We start from the raw sequence: 12019 nt of genomic DNA, 5'->3' as shown, positions 1-12019 counted from the left end.
CAAACATATGCACAAAGCCATAATACCCTGTACCACAGTGTGGTGAAGGGTATACAAATGCGGATATATCTTTTTTTAAACACCTGTTTCTGTATGAAGGAGTTGCCAGCTCGAAACAAAATTTAACATGTGTTCATAACAGAAATGGTAAGTTTCCCACACTTAACTTTTTTCTGTTCATACCGCGATTTTTGTGCTAGGCTAAGAAGTTTCCGAACTATCCTCGTACTATGGTAGAGGGTATAAAAATAATGTAAGTATACTCTGTATACCCAATATATTTTCACCACCCACAACGTTACAAAAATTAACATAGTTATGCTCATATATTATTTTATATAACAATCATTATTTATTGTCAATATGAAACAAATTGTTAAAGCTTATTTAAAAATATATATAAATTGTTATAATATTTGTATGTGTGTGTGTGATTTAAAAATATTACTTATACACAATGGAACAATGCTTTTCTTTAAATTTGCATTTTGGCCATGGGCAAACCCTTAGCGCCCAAACCAGTAACCTTGTAGGTGGTGCCAGCTGGGTCTGGTTCACCGAAACGGGAAGAAGTGGTTACATACAAAATATCCAAATTGGGACCACCGAAAGCAGCAGAGGTGATTTGCTTGCATGGGAATTTAATTTCCAACAAAACGTTGCCGGTCCTGGGGAGAAAGAAAATAAATTACAGATTTGAATATTTATTTCAAATTGGAAATTTCCAGTAACTTACTTAGGGTCAACCTTGTAAATGGTGTGGCCATTAAAGGTGGCAACATAGATATTGCCCTCGGTGTCAATGGTCATGCCATCGGGCAACAAATGATCCTTGGGGCTGTTCTTGCGCAAATTGAAGACAACCTTGGGGTTGGCTAAAAATACATATAGACATATTATTACAATTTAATTTGAATGCTGGTATTTAGTGTTTTAACTTACAGGCCTTGCCAGTAGCGAAGTCATAATCATATTCCTTAACCTCATAATCGGTGGTATCGATGTAATAGAATTTCTTGGTCTTTTCATTCCAGGCCAAACCGTTGGAAATACCAACATCACTCTTGACAACCTCCACTTTGCCACCCTTCTCGTATTTGTACAATTCACCATAACGATGTTCGAATTCATCACCAACATATTTCATGGTACCGGCAAACAAACGACCTTGAGGATCACATTTACCATCATTGAAACGATTATCGTTGAAGCGGTCATCACCCTGCTGCACTTCGAAGAGAGTTTTCTTAACCTTAGCAACGGGAGATACACCATCCCAGGTGACAACAATGACACGGCGTCCAGCACCTACAGCAAATTCATCGGTGGTACCTTCAATGGGAATAATGAAACCGGCCAATGTTTCATTTTCAATTTGGGCCTTGTACACCTTGTTCTCGTTGTAATCGTAACGATAGATTTTGCCAACATGAATATCGACATAGTACAACGATTGTCTTTCAATATCCCAATGGGGACCTTCACCCAATTCGGCGTGAGATTCTGGCAATGGTTCTACTTTGTAAGACATCTGCGAAATAGAAAAATAAATTAAAATTAATTTATAGGTTATTTGTTTGAAATAATTAATTATAATGCTAACGTCTGTACAAGTTGCTAAAACGTGTCTGCTATTGAAATTAAGAAATGAAGCATACTTTTAGGCTTTATGTAAGATATGCAAAAGTACTGTAAACTTTATCACTTTAACAATAACAACAAATTTGGGAATAAAAATACATAAACATCTGATATCGAAGTGCAGTCATCGACAATATGTAGGATATTGCTAAAGGTGCCATCATGGACTCATCACCAATATAAGCTCTACAAAACAGAAACTATAGTGCTTCATACTTTTTAATTATATTTTGATGTCTTTCGGAACTTAACGTCGTTATCACAAGCTGCTGCTTTTGCTACGTTAACATGAAACTCGGGTATAGGTTATCAAAACTTTGCCCTAGGTTATAAATGAATTGATAATAAAATCACAAGTAATTTTAATTAAAAACAACAAACTGATTGTTATGGAGCCAGGTGCATTATTTTTCCTTCCAACTTGTGAAATTATTTGAGTAGAGAATAGTTTGAACGATGTAACACTGATAACCGATATATGAAATAATTTGATTCCTTTTCGCTTTATTGTTGAAAATCGCCTCAGATTTAGATATAGCTCCATCTATAATTTCATCCGATTTCCTTTAATTGCTTCACCAAATACTTAACACTAGAACGCCGAAGGCGGTCATTTTGACTGCTTTCCAATTTCAAGTACAAAAGCAACTGTGCATAATAGGTACCAAATCTCTCCACAAAAAATATGAATATAGGTCCATTTTTTTGGATAGCTCCCATATAAGGATACCCCCAAATTTCGATATTTTGGGGATCTTGAGCGCGTTTTTCAACCGAATTTGCTGCAATTTGGTATTTTGTAGTCGTATATGGTAATAATTCTCCTTACCAAAAATTATTAATATTCGCCCCCTTTTTGGGGTAGTCCCCATATAACCCCCTTTTTTATATTAAAATAGTTATTTGATTTGTTCCGCGTGTTTAGGTTGGTTCTAAGTCTCTGTTGTAATCATTTCACCTACGGAGGATAGCAAGATAAAAAATTAGTACGTATGGTTCGATAATGAACTTTAGCCGCATTTAGACCTAGCCACTGTGAGGAGGTTCCAAAAGGAGTGGACCGATATTCCCCATCTTCGAATTTGAACTAGGTTTGGAAGAAATAATAAGATGGGCAAAGTTTGGATGAAATCTTAATTTTCTGAAACGGATTTGGTCCAAAGAAACATGGGGTCTAGAACCAATATTTCGATTTACCGTGTTAAAGTGTATACACCCTAATTAGCCATAAGGCTGAGGGTATAATTATCCATTAAAAATTTCTAAAATTTGTATTATGGTTTACATAATCGGTTTTTAGAAATGTCGGTATAGGTCCACTTTTTGGTATGTTCCTATATTTTCATTTCTAGTACCTGTCAGTATATCTATGGTGGAGGGTATCCAAAGTGGGTCAATATTAATAATTTTTGCTATGGATATGAGTTATTAAATGAGAACCAAAAATACCAAATTACAGCCAATTCGGTGGAAAAATGGAACCATAATTCCAAAATCACGGAATATTGGAGATAACGTTATATGGGGGCTACACCAAAACGTGGACCGATATATCCCAATTGCAATGCCAAACATCCTAGGAGTACTAGCAATGCCTGTACAAAATTTCAGAGCTCTATCTTAAATATTGCTATCGGACGGACATGCGTAAATCGACATAGAACATTATTCTGATCAACCGGTGTCTCCGGTGAATATTTTGAGGTTATGGTGGAGGGTAACATTACAGCCAATTTTGCTGGAAAACGTATCCTGACACCCAAAGATATTGCTATTTAGGAGGTACTGTAATATGGAGGCTACTTTTTTATTGTGTTTGTCAATCGGGTATTGACACATATCTATATTCACTGGCCAATTTATATGTCAGGATTATATTTAACCCTTGGAATTTGTTCTAAGATAGCGGAAAAAAATTCGGGGCCCACACTACTTTACAGTTATAAAAACTTATATAAACTATTACTTTAAACAATTAAATGACTTAAATTGTTGCTCTCCATTTTAGTACATTCCAGTTCAAAGTTAATTTAATTCGGAATGTGTTGGTAATGACATTTAAACAAAATTATCGATAAGTACCACACACGATTCTAATTATATGCGGAATGTTACATATTTCTTTCTGTGTCCATGTAAAGGTAAATAACTAGAATTGTAATTCATATGCACATTTAATTTCTTCAATTCAAAACGAACACCTGTCTATGTTTTATTTTTTATGGCTCCCCACAGCAAACATTCACCCAGTGACTTCGTTTTAAAGCATCAAACAAATATAGAATTTCAATTGATATTTTAAAACAGGATTTTTGAATAAATTTAAATTTACGTCATAATATTTCCGTATACGTTTACTTGAGATCAGTTTCCGTTATGTGAATCATCTTGCTTTAATTCAAAATAGAGACAATTGAAAGTTACAATTTGATACAATTTAAAACCGGTAAGGAAAGTAGTAAAGTCGGACGCGGCCGACTATATGATACTCTTCACCACTTTGGGTATATTCAACAGATGGAATCCTAACAGATGTCGCATTTTTGAAGGACCATTAACATTAAATTAAACATTTCATTCCGCAACATATACTCAATTTTGGTCAGATATGGAGTTGCTCCTTACAATGGGACAAAATTATGTAAATAAATTTTATGCTAAATATCGAAATCTAAACCGATTTCATCGAAATTTGTCACATGCTAGGGTACACCTATTTAAGTAGGTTTTTTGCATTCGGTCACATTTTGAACTCTTCATTTACTTATAAATCCAAATTCGTGCAAATCGAAGGATATATAGGGACTTTGGTGCACTATTTACCTAAATCGGACGAAAATATATATGGGAGCTATATCTAAATCTGAACCGATTTTCACGAAATTTAACACACATCGTTTTAGGCTTAATTCAGAATGTTATGCCAAATTTCATTAACTTCGTGCAAAACGAAAGATATATAGGGATTTTGGTGCCCTATTTAAATAAAATCCGTGGAAAATATATATGGGAGCTATATCTAAATCTGAACCGTTTTTCACGAAACATGACACACATCACACCAGACTTAATTTAGTACGCTATGCCAAATTACGTGCAAATCGAAGGATATATAGGGACTTTGGTCCACTATATACCTAAAATCGGACCAAAATATATATGGGAGCTATATCTAAATCTGAACAGATTTTCACGAAATTTTACACACATCGTTCTAGAATTAATTCAGTACGCTGTGCTAAATTTCGTGCAAATCGAAGAATATATAGGGACTTTGATGCACTATTTACCTAAAATCGGACGAAAATATATATGGGAGTAATATCTAAATCTGAACCTATTTTCAGGAAATTTAACACACGTCGTTCTAGGCTTAATTCAGAATGCAATGCCAAATTTCGTGCAAATCGAAGGATATATAGGGTCTTTGGTGCACTATTTACTTAAAATCGGACGAAAATATATATGGATTTATATCTAAATCTGAACCGATTTTTCCCAATTTCAATAGGGTTCGTCCTTGGGCCAAATTTCGTATGCAGTTCAAGAGTTAAAAACCCATGTTTTCAAGTAGTTGGAAAAAGGCTTCGACATTCGAGTTAAACCAGGTTAAATGCTAGATTGTGCAAAGTTTGGTTCAAATCCCATACACCGTACGCATGATACAATTTCGTGAGACTCGATTTTCGACTTATCGATTTTTTGTATTGGACAGTCGAAGCAAAGACATAGAAACCGTAAAGACTCGACAAAATGCATTTTGACAAAATAGTTTATGAAAAAATATCCAGGGGGAATCAGGCATAACAGAGGCATGTTAACAATAAAAACGCAAATACGCGATAATTTGTGTATAAAATGTAAATAAAATCGGAGATCTGCACTCAAAAAATATTTTTTTATTTAATAAGCTTAAGATATAGCATTAACAACGTTTAATATTGTTCTCTCTGTTATTATGATATCGTAACAACAGAGAGAACAACAGAGGAAAAGCCATCTATTGGAAATTGTGGACGTATCGATTGTCCTATCTTTATACTTTTATGTCTTTGCTCGAAGTCAGCTTTTGATTTTTGAGGAAATCGCAAAGTCGACTTTAAATTTTTTCATAAATACTTGGGTTATTTTCAGAAGCCCCAAATTGCCCGGTTTATAACAATTTATATAAAAATCTTTTAGCCGATTTTGCATTAGTCAATAAAAGTCGAAAATCGATTTTGAACAGGTTCGACTAATTCGAAAAGTCGACTTTTCAGTCAAAGACAAAAATCGAAAAGTCTAAAAATCGACTTTTTAGTCAGAGGCAAAAATCGAAAAGTCTATTACGATGTGCAAAGCTTGTATGAAATTGATTGCCTCCTTCGACAGCTCGTATGCACCAGTTAGCCACACGATCAGTCGATGATCGACTCTTAATTGTCTAAAACAAATTTGGTCCAAAGAAATTTGAAATCAATATTTCGATGAGGCTTATTTTTGCCGTAGCACGGTATATAAACAATTTTGCCATAAGGCGGAGGGTATAAAATATAAATAGAGTTCCTCTTGTTCGGACACTTTTTTACAAGGAGAAAACGCTCACTAATAGCCCATCTCCGAAGTCTGACTTATCAGCAAACAAAAGAAGCGTTTGTGCAAAATTGTAGGGCTAAATCGTTCCCAACTATTTTAATATATTTGAACGAACATTAAATTTCGCGAAACTATTTCTTACACTTCAAAATTTTTTTCTAACAACTATTATTGGTTTCCCAAAGTAGGCCTGTCTTATAGCGGGTTTAAAATAATATAAAATATTATCTTGCAATTTCCTTATAAACACAACTTTTTTTATAAACTTAATTATAATCACAGACGAAAATCTCATATATGGCTTTGGCATTTTGAATATGTTGAGAAATTGTTGTTGCTATTTCTTGTAGTTGTTGTTTTTGTTGTCATCATTTCTTGTGCAATGGGCTTTTAACAAGTTTTATATTTCCATATGCGGGAATATAGCACTGTGTGTCATTGAAAATATTGACAGAGACGCGCCCATGCAGAAATATGAAATATGTATGAAGAAATTTTTAATATTAAGAAATTTTTCAGACAAAATTAAAATTATTTTTTTTATAATATAGTATTTTTAAAATTTGCACTAATAATTTGCCATTGTTATTAATTATTTACCGAAAAATTGTCTGAATTAACATGTACTTCCAGGGACACAACAACTTTTTCCACCTCCAATTCTTCACCATTCATCAATTCATCATTTTCGGCCGCAACTTGATAGCTGAACACCATTAAACAGCAGACAACGGCAAAGGCCAAGATTGATTTACCATTTGGAAGCCTTAACATTTTTGGTTTGGTTTTTCTTTTAGACTTATTTTTTGTATATATTTGGTATGACAACTTCACACAATATCAAAATCAAGGTTTAAATTCAGAAAACGAATTACAATTAAACAATAGACAATTGAATGCAACAAAAAAACTATTTTAGATTTCTGAACAATTAGACAATCCAAAACTGAAATAAAAAATCTCGTAAAAAATTCACTTAATCCACTTCTTTGGTTTGATCTTAAAACCCGCTTCGATTAAACACGACTGTGTCTCTTTGCTAAAACCCGTTCGAGATGAAATCCAACTTGTTCGCAAAGTCCAAAACTAGCAACTAACTTTTAATATCAGCTGGTTTGGAGCTTTATTTGTTTAGTGATCAACATCACCAGCCAGGTAGAAGCTTTTATAAAAAAAGTGTTGCATTGCCATTCTCTTTGGCTCTGTAATCGTAAGACAAGATGCTAATAAAAATGTGAACTCTTTTTAAGAGATTTTATAAATCAATAAACGAGGTGTATCAATCAATTTGAGAACAAATGTGGGCAAAATTTCTCTTAAAAATTTGTTAAGGGAAAATAAAAACAAGGATTATTAAGCGGAATTTATTAAATTTAATATTTTTAAAACATAAATAACATCCAGGGATGTTCAAAAAATAAATTCATTAAAAAAATGGAAAATGTTTCATTAAGGTTTATTTTTGTTTTAACATCAAAAAAATGTTAAGAGAACGCATCAACGCTGGTGTGCAAGTCTGCCCAACTATGTTTGAGATGGAATTTTAATAAGAGAGGAGCTAGTTTCCGATTCTATATCAGTTGCAACGGAAATTACATTATTATGATAACCAATAAATATAGGGAAAAGGGGGCACTTTGCAACGTAGGGCACCTTTGAACAGCGCTCATAAAATCTCGGTTGAAAATATTTCCGACCTGCAACCAATTTGTTTATATGGGAATTTTGTTCTCTAGCAGCGTGAAAAACTTTGGCTAGGCTTTTCAGTTGTCAACAAAATCATGTATAAAAAGTTTTGATCTGAATTTGTATACCATAGACAATGTTGTATGTTGTCAGGGTATTATAGCTTTGTGCAGCCCAAGAGTTTGTAACGCCGCGAAATATTGGTCCTAGACCCACCTTTAAGTATACCGATCGTATATCCATTATAATTTGTAAACACGATACAGGCCACAGTTATGGACCAATCGTCACGAAATTTTGCATGTAGGATGGGTTCTGGCCAATGAAGAAGGTTAATATTTTGGGTATAAAATGGACCAAAACTCAATTTTTTTAGATTTTGCTCGAAATTTTACGTGTAGTTGAGGATCGGGCCAAAGAATAAGCATGCCTGTTTTGACAAAGATCAGTCAATATTTAGCTTGAAAAATTTTGTGTGAAAAATTACAAAATTTGTATGCTATGCCGCATATATTTAATTCTGAAGGGCATGGGCCCGAGAAGTTGATCGTATATATTTAATTCTGAAAGACATGGGCCCGAGAAATTGGTAGTATATCCAAGAGGAGTGGTTGATCTTTAAATTGATACCAATTACATTGTCGTATGTACTCGGATGTGGGAGTTACACTTAAATATTTACAGGAGTTTACGTATTCAGATATTATTTAGTAGCCCATTATCACACTAGAGGGCGGAAACATAGCGCTAATCGCATTGAAACTTTCCATGAGGTTTGGTCAAGGACAACGCCTGTAATTTTCGGTGATGATCAGATAATAATCTTGGGATGAAGTAGATTGAAAATCTATAGGTCACAATTATAAGCCGAACACCACAACACCACCCACGGCGAAGGGAATCTGAACAAGTATAGACGGGCTGTACTGAATATTAGTAATATTCGAAAAATATGTCAGTGTAAGGAAGAAGTGCTGTTGATCTCTAGTCAAGCAAGAGGGTGCAAATATCACGACATATTGCCCAGGATTAACAGAAAGTTAGAGTTCCGTGGCAGTTGTGTAGGGTATCGTATGGTCGGTCGGTCGTCCGACTATACTGCTCCGCTATGCATTTGTGATATGCATAATCACTGTAAAAAACAATGCCGTTCAAAAATTCAAATTACAGTACCTTCTGCTGGAAAATGTGGTTCTCAAAGTCCTGGGACTAGTCTGTTATATAAGGACCTGTATTAAAACATTTTTGCAAATTCTTTAACCCTCCAATAATACGAAAAGCCAAATTACAGCCGATACAGAACCTGGAATGCCTAATTAAAACACCAACGTTTGATAAAGTCGCCTAGAACCAACAAAGTACCTAAAATATGGTGGGACCATTATATAGACGCAATATCAAAACCTGCAGTTATATCTAAATTGTTCTGCAACAATTTGTTTTACACTTCAAATTACACCCACTTCGATAACCGTAAATGCGACATTATAGCTTCAACGGGTGGAAGATGCAGCTGGAAATTAAGTAAGAAATTTTTTTCCAAAACTATTTTCAAATATATGTAAAAAGGGACTTACATACCCCACCAGATCCGAAGCCCCCATAAATTCTAATAATCAACCAATTCTAATAATCACCAACTACAGATGAAAATTACAACCCTAAATAAGCCACTGAACAAAACTCAAGGTGTTTTTTTCTTCTAGGCAACTATAGTTGGCTAACCCTTCACCTAGGGTAGTCTAAAACAGACCAATAATTCACTTAGTCGAAATAAAAAAAATTATTACCAAAACTAAAACAACAAGTTTTTAACCCTCCAATAATACGAAAAGCTAAATTACAGCCGATACAGTTGACTCAAGAACCTGGAATGCCTAATTAATGCTCCAAATTTTGAAAGAGGCAGTTAGAACAATCAAAACACCTAAAATATGGTGGGACCATTATATGCACGTAAAATCGAAACCTGCAGTTATATCTAAATTGTTCTGCAACAATTTGTTTAAGCCTTCATGAATCCGGAATCCCAAATTACAGCCACTTCGGTAGGAAAATATGTATGCGAATATGTATTTTACCCTCAATAAACGTTAATGCGAAATTATAGCTTCAACGGGTGGAAGATGCGGCTGGAAACGAAGTAGCAAAAATTCTTCTAAAATGATTTTCAAATATTTGTAAAAAGGGACTTACAAACCCCACCAGATTATGCATCCGAAGCCCCCATGAATTCTAATAATCAACCTGGACATCAACACCAACTAGCAATGACAGGAAATGGCGCCATCCAGGTGGCTTTTTCTTCTAGGCAACTATAGTTGGCTGACCCTTCACCTAGGACAGTATACAGCAGACCAATCATTCACTTAACCGAAGTAAAAAAATTATTACCAAAACTAAAACAAGGACTGTAATTAGTCGATGTCATTTGTAGGACTCATTAGTGATCTTTCAGTACGCTTTGTCAATCGGCCTAGCTATGGGTCTTTAGTACACCATTTACTTAAAATCGGGCGAAAGTACATATAGGAACTATATGTAAATCTGAACCAATTTCAAGAAAACTTGACACACGAAAGGTTATAGTAACTTCAGTACTTTGTCCACAATTGTGTGCGGGTCGGCCAATCTTTGGTTCTTTAGTGCACATTAAATCGGACGAAAATATATATTGGAGCAATATCTAAATCTGAACCGATTTTCACGAAACTTAGCACACTACATTCTGGACCCAATTCAGTACCCTATTCCAAATTTCGCACAAATCGAAAGATATGTAGGGAATTTGGAGACCCATTTACCTAACATAGGACGAAAATATATATTGGAGCTTTATATAAATCTGACCCGATTTTCTCGAAACTTGGCACACGTCATTCTTGACCTAAATCAGTACTTTATGCCAAATTTCGTGCAAATCGAAAGATATATAGGGGCTTTGGTGCCCCTATTTACCTTAAATCGGACGAAAATATATATGGGAACTATATTCAAATCTGAACCGATTTTCACTAAACTTAGCACACATCATTCTGGACCCAATTCAGTACTCTGTGCCAAATTTCATGCAAATCGAAAGATATACAGGGACTTTGGTGCCTCATTTCCCTTAAACTTGGCACACATCATTCTGCACCTAATTCAGTACTCTATGCCAAATTTCATGCAAATCGAATGATTTATGGGCACTTTGGTGAATCATTTACCTTAAATCGGACAAAGCTATATATGGGAGCTATATCTAAATTTGAACCGATTTTCTAGAAACTTGGCACACATCATTCGTGACCTTATTCATTACGCTGTGCCAAATTTCGTGCCAATCGAAAGATATATAGGAACTTTGCTGCACCATTTTCCTTAAATCAGACGAAAATATATATGGGAGCTATATCTAAATTTGAACCGATTTTTCCCAATTTCAATAGGGTTCGTCCTTAAGCCAAACAAATGAGCTGTGCCAAATTTCATCCAATTCGGATCATAAATGCGACCTGTACTTTGTTTACAATTTAACATGGACAGACAGACGGACAGACGGACGGACATGCATAAATCGACTTAGAAAGTGATTCTATGCATATTCTCAAATGGAACCATGGCTCTATCTCGATTATTTTTGCCTGTTACAAACATATGCACAAAGACATAATACCCTGTACCACAGTGTGGTGAAGGGTATAAAAAACTGGAAAATGAGAATCCTTTAAAATTATTCCTATAGAAAATAATTTTCGAAGATATTGAAGTACAAAAAACTACTCTTTGATATTTCAAAAATAATATATTTTTATATTTTTCGTAGACTAGCACTGTTTATTCTATAATCATTTTTTTAATAAACCTGTGGCTGATATTTTGCAAAAAAAACCCACTGTACGACAGAAATTTACTAAACTCGAATAATTTTGCTTCCACTCGTTGTTAAAAAATTAGTACTGATTTTGAAAAAATTAAATTCCAATGACAAGGAACAGAATGATTTACTTTGAGGGATACCGAAAATATATATATCCTTTTCAACACAAACACATACATCCTTGTAACTAACAACCTTCATATTATTCACTTCAATTTATTTTATAAGACACTTCTTTAACAATATCCTTCAGCA

The 12019-nt window shown here is 34.4% G+C and overlaps 1 protein-coding gene across 1 annotated transcript; it reads right to left on the bottom strand.

Moving 5' to 3' along the window:
* Positions 1–474: 474 nt before the first annotated feature.
* LOC133327684 (regucalcin-like) lies at positions 475–6884 on the bottom strand. The gene is made up of 4 exons (XM_061536243.1): positions 6817–6884; positions 943–1531; positions 737–875; positions 475–668 (listed from the first exon to the last, which is right to left on the bottom strand). The coding sequence occupies exons 2-4, from the start codon at positions 1529–1531 to the stop codon at positions 476–478; spliced, it is 921 nt and encodes a 306-aa protein (XP_061392227.1). The 5' UTR covers positions 6817–6884; the 3' UTR covers position 475.
* Positions 6885–12019: the final 5135 nt, after the last annotated feature.

The sequence above is a fragment of the Musca vetustissima genome, unplaced genomic scaffold (genome assembly GCF_032173495.1).
Source record: "Musca vetustissima isolate MV318-11 ecotype Yass unplaced genomic scaffold, APGP_CSIRO_Mvet_v1 utg7710, whole genome shotgun sequence".
Lineage (NCBI taxonomy): Eukaryota > Metazoa > Arthropoda > Insecta > Diptera > Muscidae > Musca > Musca vetustissima.
This window is presented reverse-complemented; position numbering and strand designations above follow the sequence as displayed.